The 12,350-nt window shown below is 38.1% G+C and overlaps 1 protein-coding gene across 6 annotated transcripts in view; it reads left to right on the top strand.

Annotated features, from left to right (window-relative positions):
* ABCB4 (ATP binding cassette subfamily B member 4) overlaps positions 1–12,350 on the top strand; it is a 90,598-nt gene that overhangs the window by 45,239 nt on the left and 33,009 nt on the right. For all 6 annotated transcript variants that reach the window (XM_086397283.1, XM_086397279.1, XM_086397280.1 and 3 more), the window contains 4 exons: positions 202–327; positions 3,793–3,996; positions 4,341–4,511; positions 10,232–10,393. In XM_086397283.1, coding sequence (XP_086253409.1) covers positions 202–327; positions 3,793–3,996; positions 4,341–4,511; positions 10,232–10,393 — 663 coding nt within the window. The remainder of the gene's footprint in view (positions 1–201; positions 328–3,792; positions 3,997–4,340; positions 4,512–10,231; positions 10,394–12,350) is intronic.

Here is a 12,350-nt window from a genome sequence, read left to right as displayed (position 1 = left end):
ATAGGAATTCCTAATTCAGATTGATTGTTTAATCATCTTCAGGAATCCACAGTCTCTATTATTTTGATATGTATGTGCCTTTTCCTTTGGGGGTTATAGTCCCTTATTTAATACTATTTTTCCAAATTTAAAATTGAGTCAGATTACTTCTCTTTCAGGCTTTTGATGTGAAGTGCACTCTTTTTCTCTCTTCCCTTAAAGATCTTGAAGGGCCTCAACCTGAAGGTAGAGAGCGGGCAGACGGTGGCCCTGGTTGGGAACAGCGGCTGTGGGAAGAGCACAGTAGTCCAGCTGGTGCAGAGGCTGTATGACCCTGATGTGGGGAGTGTAAGTGGGAAGAACCCCGCTCTTCAAAATGGGAAGCTGGGTATCAAATAGCCCTTAGAAATTTTTTATTCGGTAACATATTTGCATGTGAATCCAATTTTGGTTAAAAAAAGAAAAAGGCTATGGAATTGCAATGCATCTGGATAAGATCTTCAAACCCTTGGGATATTTTGACAAATGTAGTCAAGATGATAAAATTCAAAGAAGCTAGACAATGCTCTCCTCTGTTCCAACTAAGCTTTTCATAATCTACTATGTCACTGGAAAATAGTCGTCCAAACCACCGAGAGGATTATTTTTAATGACTTACTGAGTTTGGTTAAAAATGTTCCACATTAGTAATTGTCAATAAGCTTGTGTTCGGGGTCACAAGGAATCTTAGGACAGTAATTAAATTCATCAAAGACAGTTGAGTTTTCTTCAGTGTTGGAATATCTGAAGGGGAAAGTGGAACAGTCTCCATGAAACTGGGGACGTGAGAAACAGTAACGGCCTAGGGTATAGTTTTTTGATCTTTTAAAATTTTTATTATAAATTGAAACTTACCGAAAAGTTGCAAGTAAGGAACTCACATATACTCTTCACCCAGATTTATTCATTGTTTTTATTTTGACCTACTTGCCTTATTATCATCTCTTTCTTACTGCATGTTTGTGTGTATGTATAAGACACACCACAAACATACATACCGGTTATTTTCTGAACCGTTGAGAGTAAGTTAAAGATGTTATGGCCCCCTGACCCTTACATACATTAGAATATAATTTCTTTTTTTTTTTAATGTTATCGGATTATAGGTTGTTTTACAATGTTGTATTCGTTTCAGGCGTATAGCAAAGCAGAATGTATTTTCTGAGAAGACAACATTCTCTTACTTAATCACAAAACAATTATCAAAATCAGTAAATTTAACATTAATACAATAGGGGCCCACAGTAAATATTCAAATTTCCTCAGTTGTACTGACTTGAGAACATTGAGTTTACCTGACATTGAAATGTAGTATAATTATGAAAACAGAAGTTTACAAGTTACACAGAAAAACAAAAAAACACAAAAAGGCATTAATATAGGACAGAGATTCTAGGATATGTGAATTATTCACTTTCTTTAATAAAATTAACAAAATTTCTTTGAAAAATCTGATACACCAAGTAGGAACATGGGCCCCTTCTCATTTCCTAAAGCAAACTCTAGGTTGGTTGAAGTATAAACACTTTTCTTCATTTTTAAAAAAGAACCTAGTAAATACTTACATTGAGGATAAGCATTTCAAAACATCTTATTTTAAAAATTACTATTGGAGTAATACATTTTTAAAAGAAAATACATGTCAGGAAAAAAGTCTTCAGAAATTCTGTAACTCAGAGATATTCACTGTTCACATTGTGATTTAAGTTTGCTTACTGCTGAAATAATGGAAAAAATGCCCAGTGATACAGCTGATTGATTCAATTTTTCCTTAAACCTCTCTTCAATAAAAATCAGTAAAGCTATAGTTTAAGACAGAAAGAAATTGGAATGAAAAATTTATGATATATAATAAAACTATTATATTACTATTTTATAAATTAATATGAATCTATCAGAGGCTATGAACATGCACATCTTTTGAGAATAAATGTAGATTTGTAAAAATGAGTCAAGAAATGCTCAATTTCACTTATATATGAATTATATATAAGCTACACCATACAATTATTAATTAGAAAAGACAGATTAATATGATAAAAGCCAGTAAATTACAGTGAAGCAAATATATATTTATATATTCCTGCTGCCACTGTGAATTATTAAAAATCTTTTTAAAGAGTTTGTTCAACCTTTATTCAGCAAATAATAAATACCCAAAATTTGCCAGTTATTGTATGAGTTAAGCAATTATTACTGGAGAAGAAAAAATAAAACATACTCTTCAGTCTGGTAATTCTGTCCTTCTACTATGATTGTCCTTCAGTGTTCTTTGCACGAAGCCAAATATTCAGCAGGTGGGAAATGCTGAAGTACATTATGGTATTGATATATTATGTAGAGTAAAACATCATAATGCCATCAAAGTGATATGTAGACTAGGTAGGTAAATGGACAGTTAATTCAGATTTAATAACGGTAAGCAAAATTCATAGTTATGCCAAAATACATAACTCAATATATAATCATTTATGGAGAATATTCCATCCATGAAAAACAGTATACATAAGATAATAAAATCAAAAGAGAGAAAAGATTTTATTTTTAGCCTTGTACATTGCTCTTTATTTCCAATTCCCATTTCTAACCACTGCTGCTGCTGCTGCTGCTAAATCACTTCAGTCGTGTCCAACTCTGTGCGACCCCATAGATGGTAGCCACCAGGCTGCCCCGTCCCTGGGATTCTCCAGGCAAGAACACTGGAGTGGGCTGCCATTTCCTTCTCCAATGCATGAAAGTGAAAAGTGAAAGTGAAGTCACTCAGTTGTGTCCGACTCTTAGCGACCCCATGGACTGCAGCCCACCAGGCTCCTCCATCCATGGGATTTTCCAGGCAAGAGTACTGGAGTGGGGTGCCATTGCCTTCTCCGTCTAAACCACTGAAATAAGTTAAACATTAGCTAAGGTTTTTTTTTTTTTTTTTGCCTTGTCAGCAAACAGATTTTATTGAGCTATATTCTAAAAATAATATGTAAAGTTCTGATAAGGATTATTTAAAAGATGGTTTTACCAGTGTTGCTGCTGCTGCTAAGTTGCTTCTCCAATGAATGAAAGTAAAAAGTGAAAGTGAAGTCGCTCAGTAGTGTCCGACTCTTAGTGACCCCATGGACTGCAGCCTACCAGGCTCCTCCGTCCATGGGATTTTCCAGGCAAGAGTGGGGTGCCATTGCCTTCTCCGTACCAATGTTGAAAACACCCCAATTAAACTAATAGATTCCAAAGTATAAATTGAATGGTAATAATTTAAATAAAAGAATAAAGCATTCAAAATATAAGATCTTTATAAACACAGCAAGCAGAAATAGCTGATAATCCCATTAAAGTGTCTTTTAAAAGAATAAAGATATAAATTACTGCTGCTGACTTTTAATATTATGTGAGTGCTAATGAAGAAACTTTATTATCAGGAATTCCCTGGCCGTCCAGTGGTTATCACTCAGCACTTTGACTGCAGTGGGCCTGGATTTGATTCCTTGCTTGAGAACCAGGATCACGCCAGCCAAGTGGCATGGCCAAAAAAAGGAAAGAAAAACTTTTATTAGCACCATTTTATTTACATGTCATGTGGTAAAATAATAAATAGCTCACTCAGTTTGTATGGATCCATTGCATTTATTGTTATTTTTTTTTTAATTGGTGGATAATTCCTTTACAATGGTGTCTTGGTTTCTGCTGTACAACTTGAATCACATATTAGCTAAGGCTTTTTTGGTAACAAATGCTTTCAATGTCAAATGGTTTAAAATATTTAATGGAAGTATCTTGTTTCTTCAGATTATCATCGATGGGCAGGATATTAGGACATTTAATGTAAAGTATCTGAGGGAAATAATTGGAGTGGTGAGTCAGGAGCCAGTGCTCTTTGCTACCACCATTGCTGAAAATATCCGTTACGGCCGTGGAAATGTCACCATGGATGAAATAAAGCAAGCTGTGAAGGAAGCCAACGCCTATGAGTTTATCATGAGGTTACCACAGGTAAAGCCTCTGTTAATTTAAGTGCCCTCAAACTTCATGCCACCGTGTTCTTTCTTCAAAGTTTAAGCTAATAATGTTTGAGGTTCCAGGTTGTCCAACTTTGCTAGGTAAGTCCCTTGAATTATCCATTTGGAGGGTCAAGGAGTGTAGCTTGGTACACTGACTCATAGGAAATTTTACACAGAGTTTGTGTTAGTTTTTTAGAATGTGAAATGATTTATTATGATTTGTGACTGATTACGCTAGTCAAAATGAAGCGCCCTGTTGTCTTCCATGAATTCCTAGACTCCATAGCTTTTTCTATTTGAAATATTTCAAGAGCTCTACCACGCTTTCTGTTGTAGAAATTTGACACCCTGGTTGGAGAGAGAGGAGCCCAGCTGAGCGGTGGACAGAAGCAGAGAATCGCCATCGCCCGGGCCCTGGTTCGCAACCCCAAGATCCTCCTGCTGGACGAGGCCACCTCAGCGCTGGACACGGAGAGTGAAGCCGAGGTTCAGGCGGCCCTGGATAAGGTCAGTGGGTCCTCAACGCCTGAAGGACCAGCCAACTGAAACTGTATTGAAATTCTTACCAGTGCTTTGCGAGCCTAGGCTGAAAAACATGGACCTGAGAGCAGATGCAGCTCTCCCGTGGGCTTTTTTCTAACGAGTTACTCCATGTGGAGTGCAGTCGGTTAACAATGTTGTGGTAGGTTCAGGTGCGCAGCAGAGCGACTCAGCACTTACGTATCCATGCATCCATTCTCCCCCAAACTCGCCTCCCATCCAGGCTGCCACATAACACTGAGCAGAGTTCCCTGTGGGCTGGTTATCCATTTTAAATACAGCAGTGTGTACAGGTCAGTGCCATGGGGCTTTCTTTCAGGGCACTTTGCAGAGAGACGTGGGCAGCCCATTTGCTGGCTTGCTTTCTTGGACCAAGATGCAGTTATCCCCCGGTCCAGGCCTGTGCAGTGAACTGCTTAGCTTTGGGGGTTTTGTTTGTTTGCATATAGGTTAGGACTTTGATCAAAAGTTCTTGCGGTAAAATGTACAAAGAAAATTCTGATGACTTACCCAGTGGTCCATCTGAAAAGCAGTTCAAAATACTTGCCTTATTTTGTAGCAGTACATCATCTTTATCTGTTCATAAAAGTGAATGAGTGATTCTCTGGAAATAAAGTTCAATTTTTGTGTTTCTTTAAGCATATAAATAAGGAATATATTTCAAGGCCGCTGAACTCATGGGCCTGGCTCAGTGTTTCTAAATCTCTCACTATCGTCTTTACTAAGCTGAAGCTTCACAGGATGAACCTTATCTTGGGACACTTTCAAGGTTAGTGCTGATGTCATCTGTCAGAACAACACAGTATAAAAACTGGAGTCAGATGACACTATGTAAATAGATTTCAAACACATAAATATCATAAACATTTTTGACTTCAGAAAGTTTAATCATAAAATGTGCAAGTTACTTAACAGTCTATCCAAATTGCCTCTTGAAATTTTGTTTTTCTGAATTGACCTACTTTATTTTTCAGTTTTTATTGAAATATAGTTGGTTTACAATGTGGCATTAGTTTCAGGTGTACAGCAAAATGATTCAGTCGTACATATATATGTGTGTGTATATATATTATATATCAGATATATATATATATGTCCTCTTGAAATTATACAGATGAGCTGTATAACCTTATTTTCTCAGGAAAATGTATACTTGAATCCTAAGTAAACACAACTGCCTTGTGTGCTATAAACTGTAGTTAATTCAGGCTTTGTGGTTTATCATGTTAACATTTTGGCTTATTTTATATAATGGAATTTAATAATTAATGAGAAAATACAATATTCTCTCATTATGAGAGAATATGATATAAGAGAATTATGAGAGAATATGATATTCTCTCATAAATTATTCCTCATAAATTTTTGTACTGAATTACCCTGCTTTCATGTATATTAAGTCTCAAGGAACCAAAATATAATACATAGGGGACTTATATTTGGTTGGTTAATTAGAAGTGACTTAAATCAGGAAATCATAAAAACAAATACATGCATTCATTAAATAATTGATTTAAAATGTGTCAGAATAGATTTTTTTTGCATACAGTTATGTACGATAAGAGAGATTTATGGAACAAAGTCCTAGTCAGCCCTAGGACACAGGTCCTAAAACTTTCTAGGGTGTGTACATTCAGGACAGTAGCCCTTGCTGTGCTAAACAAACAGAATTACTGACAAGTTTTTTCATGATGTGAATTCTGTCAGCAAAAGTTGTATCCTTGCAAGTTTTAATTCATATTTGGATACATTACTTCTTTGAATTTTAGCAATTTGTGTTGGCAGACACAGAAGCTATAAGGCCTCTTGAAGTCTATGCTTCGGACATTGAACAAGCATTCATTCCTTTACAGCTTTTGCTCAAAACTAGTCACGTGGCCTGCCCAAATTTGAGGAGGTGGAAAAATACAGTCCATCTCTGAAGGGAATAGCCCTAAGGTGTTTGTGGCCAAGTTTTATCTACCATAGTTGCTACAGATGGTTTATAATCTACCGAATCGACTCCATACATTGCAAGATAACTGATATGTTTTTCAGACAATAAACTATGTCTTGAAGAGGGAAGTCCTTCATTATTGCGTTGTCCCCAGTGATACTGGTCAGTCAGTTGGCTGGTCCACCTGGTTAAAAACCAACTGTCTTAACAATGAAAGTTGAGTTCTGTAATTCTCTGTCCTTGAGGAGCATAAGGATGTAACACTGTTACTGTTTTTCCTCTCTGATTACCTAGCCTGGAAGCAGAACATTTTCCTTCTGTAGCCCCTTTCCACATTCATCACTGTCTCTTGTCTGGCACCATGCTGTTGTACTTAGCTATTTATTTGTATGCTTTCTCTCTCTCTCCCCTAAGAGGCAGAACTAACAAAAGGCTCATGTTTACTCTATAACACCCACTCCAGTGCCTGCACATAGTAAAGCCTGAATAAATTTTTACTGAATTGATTACCATGGTCTAGCTCATTGAATAATGCAGTTCTACATTAGAAAAAAATAATTAATGACCATATCCGCTTTTGGCTCAATAGATAGCAACTGTTCTTCAAAATAAATAATAGGTTTTTCAGTATAAAATCTTGAAGAAGACTAGAAAAGCAGACTTGATATTTTGATTTTTTAAAGAAAGTCAATAATCAAAAAGTTTTATACCTGTGTCCCTCTTCTACTCATAGTGTTTCCATACTGGAGGGGCAGGAAAAGAATGAAAATAGTGATTTAATGAAATGATCCCTGAAAGTTTCCATTTGTGCTTCTCCCCCCACCCAGAAGTCAAGAAGCCTAATAGATGAGCACTTCCTCTGTTTGGGCCTACCTTTCATTCCTGTGCTGTGAGCTTAATCACACAGTCGTGTCCAGCTCTCTGTGACCCCAGGCACTGCAGCCGCCAAGCCCCTCTGTCTTTGGGATTCTCCAGGCAGGAATACTGGAGGGGGTTGCCAAGCTGTCCTCCAGGAGATCTTCCCAACCCAGGGATCGAACCTAGGTTTCCCGCGTTGCAATGGGATTCTTCACCATCAGAGCCACCAGGGAAGCCCACCTGCACATCCAAAATTAGAAGTTTCAAATTTAATAGTTGTTCTCCTTGAATCCAGGATATTTGTTTGCCAGTGTCTTGTCATCGTGGGGGTGTTTGAAAATACCCTTTTGTGTCGAATCTCCTCTACCCTAGCCAAAATTCTTTGGTCAAGGATGACAGTGGCTAACTTTGAAATTCACAAATACATACTTTGTTTCTCCTGCACACCAGTCATGTACTCACGAGTCTGACTCCCAATTCCCTTGTTTTTAAAGTTGACATAGCATTAACCTATTGTTATCATAATGATAAACCCAGCCACTGTTAGCAGTTACTCATCACTGTTAGTATATAATTAGATTGATCAAATTATTTCCTATATACCTTATCATACATGGACAAAGCTGTGCAACTTCCTTATTAGTATATCAGTAAAGATTTATGAAGGTTTCTTTGGGGCCCAATTGCTAAAAATCAAAGAACAGTCTTAAATGTTGTCCAGTAGACTTATGCTCTAGTCTCTGTCTTTTTATGCTTTCATGTGTGTTAGTGTGTGCGCACACGTGTTAGTCACTCAGTTGTGTCTGACTCTGCAACCCCTGGTAGCTCAGATGGTAAAGGGTCTGCCTACAATGCAGGAGACCCAGGTTCGATCCCTGGGTCAGGAAGATCCCCTGCAGAAGGAAATGGCACCCCACTCCAGTACTCTGGCCTGGAAAATCCCATGGACTGAGGAGCCTGGTAGGCTACAGTCCATGGGGTTGCAATGAGTCGGACACGACTGAGTGACTTCACTTCATACTTCATACTTCGTACTTCTGCAACCCCATCAATGGTAACCCCCCAGGCTCCTCTGTCCCTGGGATTTTCCAGGCAAGAATACTGGAGGGGGTTGCCATTTCCTTCTCCAGGGCATCTTCCTAACCCAGGGATCAAACCTGGGTTTCCCCCATTGCTGGCAGATTCTTTACCATCTGAGCTACTAGGCTGTTTTATATTTTTTGAAACATAATTGATTAATCTGATTATTAGTATAAGGCCTGAAGAAGAAAGACCACATTATTTTTTTTTCCAGGTGGCTACACAATTGACTCAGTACCATTAATCACATAGTCTACTTTTTCTCAACTGAAAGACAATGCATATTTATCACACACTAATTCTTTAAAATGTATGTCTATTCTGGACTCTCTGTATGGTTCTGTTTATCAAATTTTCTGTTTATGTGATAGCTTCCCCTGGATTTTATTGTTTTAATTGCTGTAGCTTTTTATGTTTTAGTATCTAGTGGAGATATTACCCAGACACTTATTAACTTTTTCAGAATTTTTGTGAATGCTCTTTTTAAAAAGATTCATATACCATAAGTTCACCCTTTTTAAATGCACAGTTCATCAGTTTTTAGTATTAATATATTCACAAGATTTTACAACCATTTGCATGATCTCACTGCAAAATATTTTCATCATTCCAAAAAAAAAAAACAAACCCTTGTACCCCATAGTACTCACTCTCTATTCTACTCTCACCCTTGAGCTTGGCAACTGCTAATCTTTCTCTCTCTGGATTTTCCCATTCTGGACATTTCCTATAAATAGAATCATACAAGGCATGGTCTGTTTTAACTGACTTCTTTAACTTAGTGTCATATTTTTAAGGTCCATCCATATTGAAACACGTATCAGAATCTCATTTCTTTTCCTGGCCCAGTGCTATTCCATTGTATGGATATACCACCTTTTGTTTCTCTTTTGATCAACTGAACATTTGGATTGTTCTCACTTTTTGGCTATTATGAATCTAGCCTCGCATTTTTATGTTTTTAACTGCTTAGGTGATTTGGGCCACGCCCTAAATACCATCCTAACAATGTGGTTTTATTGCCTCAGAGTAGGTAGGTAGTGGTCTTAAGAAGTTGTTAGTCTAATAGGGTAATGAATATTAAAAAGAATAACTATTGTTGATGACGTAACGTGAATAATTTGATGGACATTTTCCAGCCCATTCATTAACCCATCAAGCTAATGACATGTGAGCTCACTGAACTACTTAGGGGGTGATTTGTAGATTTCAGTATCCATAAAAACCATCCAAAGTATTTGTTAAAAATCACAGTTACTGGCCCCACTCCAGAGTTTGTGACTGAGATGGTCTTTGAACCATAACTTAAACCATCCAGACCTCAGGATATGTTTTCGCCTAAGGTACCTGCACGTAGTCCATCAGAATTATAATCACAGTAATTACAGAATTTCAGGCACTTCAGAAGAAATCATACAGAAGTGCTCTGGAGAAGGCCTTATGTGGCAACAACTTCTGAACATGCTTCTGCTAAAGTCTTTAGCATATCATATAACTCAGAAGCAGGGCTCCTCACGATGGTATGAAAACATTAGAGAAACTCCAGAGTTCTCCATCTTCATCCTGGGGGATTGGCCTCCTGTCTGGTCCAGAATTTAAGTCCCTTGTGTCCATTCACATGTGAATGATGTGAGAGATGTGAGAGGCATCTCTCACATGTGAGAGATGCCTTTGTGCCCTGATCACACAGGGATGGTGAGCTGCTCTCCATCAACCACAGACACCCCCGTCTGCCTGCTTCATTGTGTGTTAATCAACAGTGCAAGGACGGTGTAACCCTGCTCCCCTTCATGCCTGTCCTTTTCCCCTCTAGGCCAGGGAAGGCCGGACCACCATAGTGATAGCTCACCGACTGTCTACAATCCGAAATGCAGATGTCATCGCTGGGTTTGACGATGGAGTCATTGTGGAGCAAGGAAGCCACGGAGAACTAATGAAGAAGGAAGGGGTATACTTCAGGCTTGTAAACACGCAGGTATCTGCTTCTTGGGAAGTTTTTGTGTTGTTTTTTCCTTAATATGATATTCTTTCTTTATTAAAATATCAAATAGCTAATGCTGTACTGAGAAATCAGAAGTATCAGAAAGATGCCACGCATACATCTGAGACTTTAATTCACAGTCGTTGAAAGAATCTTGAAAGAGAAAGGTGGGGAGGGGGGGAAATAAAAGACAAGGCCAAAAACATTTTGAACTTGTTGTTTAGGACAGTGATTCTTAATTGCCTGTTCAAACTAATGGGTCCTTCCCCCAGTAGATTAGGGATGTTCAGAGTGGTGGTCGGGGTAAGAGGCTGATGCTAGGTAGTTGGGAGAGGTCCTATGAGACCTTAAAATACTTCCCAGATCATCCTAATGAAGCCAACAGCAAGATTCATGGCTCTTGGAAGTGAATAGTTCAGTGTTTTGTTTTTTGTTTTTGGCTTGCGAGATCCTAGTTCCCTGACTGGGGATCAAACCCTGGGCCCACAGGAGTGAAAGTGCCAAGTCTTAACCTCTGGGCCTCCAGGGAATTCCTGAGTTTGGTTTTCCTTTAAAACAACAACAACAATAACAACTACTCACTCTGTTTCCTACAGCGGGTTCTATTGATAATTATTGATTTGCCTTATTATTGAAATTAGTCACGAGCAATTTTTCAAAATAAATAACCGAAAAATATTTATCCTGTAAACACAATTCTTCTATTTGTAAAAGTTTATACATTTGCTTTGATAACTATAATATGTACATATTTTTGTTATTTTTCTTCACATTTCAAATACACACACTCCAAATACTATCATTTTATATGTCCTCAGCAGTAATTACATTAATGTGTAATAAACTGCTTGATCATTTCTCTAAAATTGACTATGTGGCTTGTTTCTAGTAATTCTTTGTTCTAAATATTGCCCTTTGGGAGCACGTGGTGGGGAGGGGGGTGAGGGTGGGTTCCAAAAAAGTAAAAAATTTGTTTTGTTTTCTGACAAGTAATTAACTCCTCTGAGTTTCAGTTTCCATATTAGAAATACAAAACCTACCATGTGAGGCTGCTGCAAGGTTAAGAAATAAGCACCCATTTAGTTCAGTTCAGTCGCTCAGTAGTGTCTGACTCTTCACAACTCCATGGACTGCAGCACGCCAGACCTCCCTGTCTATCACCTACTCCCAGAGCTTATTCAAACTCATGTGCATTGAGTCAGTAATGCCATCCAACCATCTCATCCTCTGTCATCCCCTTCACCTCCCACTTTCAATCTTTCCCAGCATCAGGGTCTTTTCAAATGAGTCAGCTCTTCACATCAGGTGGCTAAAGTATTGGAGTTTCAGCTTTAGCATCAGTCCTTCCAATGATCACTCAGGACTTATTTCCTTTAGGATAGAATGGTTGGATCTCCTTGCTGTCCAAGGGACTCTCAAGAGTCTTCTCCAACACCACAGTTCAAAAGCATCAATTCTTTGGCGCTCAGCTTTCTTTATAGTCTAACTTTCACATCCATACATGACCACTGGAAAAACCATAGCATTGACTAGACGGACCTTTGTTGACAAAGTAATGTCTCTGCTTTTTAATATGCCATCTAGGTCGGTCATAACTTTTCTTCCAAGGAGGAAGAGTCTTTTAATTTCATGGCTTCAATCACCATCTGCAATGATTTTGGAGCCCCAAAATTAAAGTCAGCCACTGTTTCCACTGTTTCCCCATCTATTTCCCATGAAGTGATGGGACTGGATGCCATGCTCTTAGTTTTCTGAATGTTGAGCTTTAAGCCAACTTTTTCACTCTCTTTCACTTTCCTCAAGAATCTTTTGAGTTCCTCTTCACTTTCTGCCATAAGGGTGGTATCATCTGCATATCTGAGGTTATTGATATTTCTCCCAGCAATCTTGATTCCAGCTTGTGCTTCTTCCAGCCCAGCATTTCTCATGATGTACTCTGTATATAAGTTAA

The sequence above is a fragment of the Bos grunniens genome, chromosome 4 (assembly GCF_055505025.1).
Source record: "Bos grunniens cultivar Pamir isolate PY7600 chromosome 4, Bosgru_T2T1.0, whole genome shotgun sequence".
In the NCBI taxonomy this organism is placed as follows: domain Eukaryota; kingdom Metazoa; phylum Chordata; class Mammalia; order Artiodactyla; family Bovidae; genus Bos; species Bos grunniens.
Note: the sequence above shows the minus strand (reverse complement) of the source record. Positions and strands in the feature narration are given on the sequence as shown.